Source organism: Grammomys surdaster, unplaced genomic scaffold, assembly GCF_004785775.1.
Source record: "Grammomys surdaster isolate TR1022 unplaced genomic scaffold, NIH_TR_1.0 140, whole genome shotgun sequence".
Classification (NCBI taxonomy): domain Eukaryota; kingdom Metazoa; phylum Chordata; class Mammalia; order Rodentia; family Muridae; genus Grammomys; species Grammomys surdaster.
In genome coordinates this window covers 1,726,375-1,732,050 of record NW_021604598.1, presented here as the reverse complement: position 1 = coordinate 1,732,050, position 5,676 = coordinate 1,726,375, and the positions used below count along the sequence as shown (strand labels likewise).

The following is a 5,676-nucleotide window of genomic DNA, read 5'->3' as shown; positions in this document are numbered from 1 at the left end:
GAGACAGGGTCTCAAGTAGTCCCAGTTGGCCTTAAATTTGCTGAGAATGTCCTCAAACTCATTAATTTTAATTTTTATTTTTTATAGAGTCTCTCTTTATACTGCAAATCTGTGTATCACAACTGCTTTGGGTCCTAAGACCATCTGAAAATGCACGTATTTACAATTCACAACAGTAGAGAAATCAGTTATGAAGTAGCAACAGAATAATTTTATGTTGGGGGGGGTGTCTCCACAGCATGAGGAGCCGTATTAAAGTGCCACAGCATTAGGAAGGTTGAGCACATCGCTTTAGAGCTTTGCCTGGCTTGGACTGGCTATGTAGAACTTGCTGGTTTTGAACTCACAGAGATCCCTTAGTGCTGGGATTGAAGGTGTGTGTTACCACACCCAGATGACCTCGGACTCTAGATTCTGCTGTCTTTACCTGCCGATGCCTAAATGCTGGCATGACAGGTGTGTACCGCCACGACTGGGCTGTGTCTGTCTGTGTGTCTGTGTGTGTTTTGAAATAGAGTCTTATTCTGCAATCTTGGCTGAATGGATTCCCATCATACAGCCCAGGCAGCCTCAAACTTCCAACCCCCTTTCCTCTGGCTCCCTAGTACTGGGTAACAGGTGTGCACCACCCCATGACTCCCGGTGCCCACCTCTGCCCCACCTTCCCTCCTGATACTCACCACTTCCCCAATTTCTAATTTTCCAGTCTGTGCCTCAGTTTCCCTGTTGATTATTCAGTCTCTTTTCATACTAGCCTCCCCTTTGGTCCCCGCCTCCTACCCCCCCCCCTTCCGCCCCATCCCTCTCCTGCTCCATCTTCATCGTGGGAAAATCCTAGGAGAGTGAAATTGACAAGCACGTGACAGTCCCCCTCCCCCATCTCATGACCTTTCACACCTAGGTTTATGGGGATGGCGAGTGGGGGGCTGCTGGGTCTGGTTCCTGGCCCCCCTTGCTCACCCGTATCAGCTCCCCACCTGCTGGCAGGGGCCCCACTCTATGGGGCTGTCGCCCAGAGCCGGACTGGGGGCGGGGCTGGGGGCGGAGCCCGCGACAAAGGCTGGGCGCGGGGCGGGGGTGGGGTGGAATCCCAGCCGCGGGCGAGGCGGGGAGGAGGCGCTCGGGTCGCCCGGGCGGGCGGGGTCGCGCCTGGCGGCGGGTCCCCATTACCCAGGCGCCTGTCGGGCGGGGGGCGCGTCATGTGGCCGCTCACGGTCCCGCGGCTATCGCTGCTGCTGTGGCTGCTCTGCCCAGGCCTCGCCGGACAGGTAAGGGCCCCGCGGCCAGGTGCGGGTACTGGGGAGCCCTGGAGAGGACGCAGGCTCAGAGGGGTCCCGCGAACAAGAGCTTTGGGGTCCACCAGCCTCCCCTTCTAACAGCTGCAGGATGGCGAGGGGCATATGGGGAAGGTCGCAGCAAAGGAGGGGTTGGAACATCCACCCTTGTTTGGGGAAAACCCTGGGGACACCCAATGCAACCTTAATGTGGGGAGATTGGGGAAGACACTCATTTCGGGGTTCCAGCCCCCTTCGATGATCCACAGCTTACATCCCACCATCTAGCTGTGAGATTGGAGAGGGAAACTTCAGGGGGGCTTTGGGGTGTTGCCTGTCACTTGCCCACCATGGGGCTAGGGTGTTTAGCTTCTAAAGCTCCCCACATCCATTGCCTGCACCCCTATAGTGGGGAAGGGGGCGGGACTCACGTGTGAATGACTGACAGGAATGTGCGCCAGGTGCTTGCAGCTCCTGGGTGCCGGCGAAACGTGTGCCTTTGTGTTGTGGCTGGGTGTGACCCAGGGGAGTGTGTGTGTGTTCAAATGTGAGTGAATTGGGGTGTGACTGGGAGAGGGTGTGTGTACGTGTGGGAGAGTGTATGAGTGACAGTGGGGGCAGGGTGACCCGAGGACCAGTGTGATGATAGATAGGAGTTGTGGGTCTGTCTGTGACTGGCTATGTGACCTGGCATGAGGACCTGTGAATCTGTGGCGTGTTCGTCCGGCTCCTGCTATATGTCAATAATGGGGTGTGACAGTCCTCATGGCTGTGCCCAGATGCATGGGTTGTCCAAAACTCGAGTGACAGTCAGGTGTGTGGCCATGTGAGGGCACTCTGTGCCTTTGGTTGAATACATCACTCTAAAACGCGGTGTTCAGGGTGACAGGTTGTGTGTGCAAACGTGACTTCCAGGCCCTGTGTGTATTGGCTCTATGCATACCCCATTCCTGGTCTGGCAGATACAGGTGGCTCCTTGTGGTTCCCCATCTTTTGGGCAAGCTGAAAAAGCTTTGCAAAATGTGGAGGGCCCAAGCTATCTTCTACCATTGAGAAACCTCACTCCTCCTCCATCTTGGGGATGGGAATACCCCCAAGATCTCATGTGGGGGTCTTAGGAAGCTGCTATCTATAAAATAGTAACATAATAGCAACTGTTTTAGAAAGGCTAGTGGTCAAGGTTGTATTACAAACACACCCTGAGCTAAGGTGCTTAATCATCTGGGTGTCCTATCTATGGATGGTAGGGTGGCAGGCAGGGTTACCCTCATTTAAGAGATAGGGAAACTGAGGTACAGAAAGGTTAGGTCACTTGCTTAAGCCCAGGCAGCCCAGGAGTAGCACAAATAAGATGGAACCCAGGCAGGTATCTCCTGAACCTTTAATCCACTCCAGGGTCTGCGCTGCATGGGAAGACATGACTAGGCGGGGTTTTTGGGTAGAAACTCACTATAATGAGGGTCTGGACACCTTCCCTTTTCTGATTAAGGCAAGAGGGCAATTGGCTGTAGTTACACCCCACTCTCGAGTGCTGGTAGAGACAGGTCCGTTTAGGATTTCCACAAGGAGAGGTTGTGGGGTCCCCTGTGCTCAGCCCATCTCAGCACAAACACGCAGGGTGGGGAAGGTGCAGCCGGTCGCACACAGTGAGCACTCAATATGCAAATCCAAAAGGAGCTAGGCACACCACGTGTGAAGGAGACAAAAAGAGAAAAACATACACCTGAAAAATAGCTGGAAAAATGAACCAGGAGGGAAAGTGACTTTAGTTTCTGAGGGTAATTGAGTCACCCTTAGGTTTCCAGTCCCAAGGCCAGTTTGCAGAGAAATCCCAGGAAAGGAGGGAGGGGGCTTGGAGTAGGGCTGATTGGGGTGGAGCTACTTGGAGAGCAAGGGAGGGGCCACATGCCAGAGCGTGCAGGGGCTGAACCGGGGAAATCTGAGTCGCGACTCTTGGGGGACAGAAGTCAGTGGCTGCACTGCTTCAGGTGGCCACTAGGGGCACCACGTGATGGCTGAAAAAAAATGCCAGTGGTTAACAAGGTCTACTGTCTGCCTCCCCAAGGGGAAGGAGAGGGGGAGGGCAAAAGAGGACAAGAGAGGAGACGAGAGAGGGGCGGGGCTCTGAGGAAGGCGGCCCTGCCACTCTTATTTCTCTGTCTAGTCCCAGACACCTCTCCCCAGTCCCAACAGAGACCTTTCTGGGAAATCATTTCCTCAGCCGTTCAATCACCAGATTTGATGAAGCAGTCGAGGCCCAGCCCTCCAGGAGCTGACCTTCAGGTGTAGCAGACAGATGAAACCACAAAAATGTGTACATCCGCTCCAAGAGCTGAATCCACATATAATCCTGTGCAAATAGGAAAAAAATCACAAGTAGAAGCTAGTCATGGTGGCCCACACCTGTAACCCAAGGTGTGTGTGTGTGTGTGTGTGTGTGTGTGTGAGGGAGGAGGTGGAAGGATGGGATCAGAAATTCAAGGTCATTCTCCATCACATTGTGAGTTCAAGGCCACCTCCCCCCCCAGTAAAGGAGATTGAAGAGTGGAATGGGGGTGGGGATCTGGAGCAACGGCTCAGAGGTCAAGAGGACCTGGTGTTTGTCCTAGTTTGCTTTCTGTGCTGTGATACAGAGCTGACAAAGAGGGGAGGGTTGTTTGACTTACACTTCGGTGGTGGTCCATCACTGATGGGGCGCAGGGCAAGCATGCAAACAGGGACCACTAAGGACCGCTCTTTACTGGCTTATACTCAGCCAGCCTTCTTATACAGCCCTGACCCGCCTGAGTACAGATGAAGCTACCCACACGTGGGCTAGGCCTTCCTATGTCAGTCAAGACCACTTCTCACAGGCGTGGCTGGCCTCTCAACTGAGGGTGCCTTTTCTCAAGTTGACAATAAACAAATAACCAGGACACTATAGGTGCAAAGGCCTGGTTTCTGAGTCAGCACCCACACGGAGCAGATAACAACTACCAGTAAACTCAGCTCCAGGGGATCGAATCCACTCTCCCGGCCTCCACCCAGTGCGCTAGCACTCGCGCGCACACACACATTAAAAAACAAAGGTAAATCTTTTTTGTAATTGTTGTTGTCTTAGCCAAGATAGGGTTTCTCTGTTTTGTGGCTGCCCTGGAACTCTGTAGACAAGGCTGGCCTTGAATTCTCAGAAATCCACCTGCTTCTGGGGTGACAAGTGTGCACCTCACACCTAATTAGCTTTTATCTTAGTCTTATCTGGGCTTGGGGCCAATACCTTTTTGGGGTCCCCACAGGATGGGAAAGACTAGTTTGATTTAGCCATATGCCCCAGGGCCTTTGCACTGTCCACTCAGTTCTATCTACCTGGATACTGTTCCCTAGGAAGCTTTATTTCAATGCCCCCTCATTGAACACATGGCTCATCAAAGTAAGTCTTAAGCAAATGACAGTGGAGGCGGGATTCCTAGAGACTGGGCTGCTGTGGTCCAAGTTGTGTCTCTAAGGAGTGGAATTAGACGCAACATAAGGAAGAGGGGAGAGAGGAAGGTTTTTGGTGAAGGGCAATCAAGGCTGCAGGAACAGCCAGCGTGTGCAAAGGGCTTGAGGATCACGGAGCCCTGTGAGGCTGCTGTGGACCCAGAGGGACGAGGAAAGATGGATTTGGGGTTGGGTGAAGTCAAGGCCCAGCAAGGTAGAAGCGCTAGGAGCTTGTGAGTATGAGTGGTTGGGGAGCCGAGGCTGAGGAGGAATTTACACCTGTCAGAGGCATTTTCTCACCTGTCCAGAATTTGCCTCTCATTCTAGGTCCTGGCCACGACATGGTCCTGTGAGAGTGTGTATGAATATGTATATGTGTGTGTCGTCATGTATGTATGTGCTGTCATGTGTGCATGTGTCATCATGTATGTGTGTATGTGTGTCTGCATGTATGTGTGTGCCATCATGTATGTGTGTACACGTGTTGCATGTATGTGTTTGTGTCGTCATGTGTGTGTGTGTACATGTGGAGGCCATAAGTCGACCTGGATGTTATCCTCAGTTGACCTCTTCCTTGTTTTAAAAATGTTGTTCGAAACTTTGTTTATTATGTTTTAGTTATTTTATGGTTGGAGGTACGTAGCCAGTGCTCTTAACCACTGAGCCATCTCTCCAGCCTCAATTTAAGATTTTTTTGGTGGCTGTTGCTGTTTTCTTTGTTGTTCTTCAAACAGAGTTTCTCTATACAGCCCTGGCTGTCCTAGAATTTGCCCTGTAAACCAGGCTGGCCTCAAATGCAGAGATCCTCCTGCTTCTGCCTCCTGAGTGCTGGGACTAAAGGTATGCACCACCACACCCAGCTTGAGTGCACTTTTCTGTTGAGACTCTCTTTCATGGGACCCAGAGCTCACACTCTCACGGGACCCAGAGCTCACACTCACAG

General features: G+C 52.4%; 1 protein-coding gene across 1 annotated transcript in view; it reads left to right on the top strand.

Annotated features, from left to right (window-relative positions):
* The first annotated feature begins 1,148 nt into the window (after nt 1–1,148).
* Olfm2 (olfactomedin 2) overlaps nt 1,149–5,676 on the top strand; it is a 74,988-nt gene continuing 70,460 nt past the window's right edge. Inside the window, exon 1 of the mRNA XM_028763797.1 lies at nt 1,149–1,268. Within this exon, the coding sequence (XP_028619630.1) occupies nt 1,200–1,268 (69 nt within the window). The 5' untranslated portion in view covers nt 1,149–1,199. The remainder of the gene's footprint in view (nt 1,269–5,676) is intronic.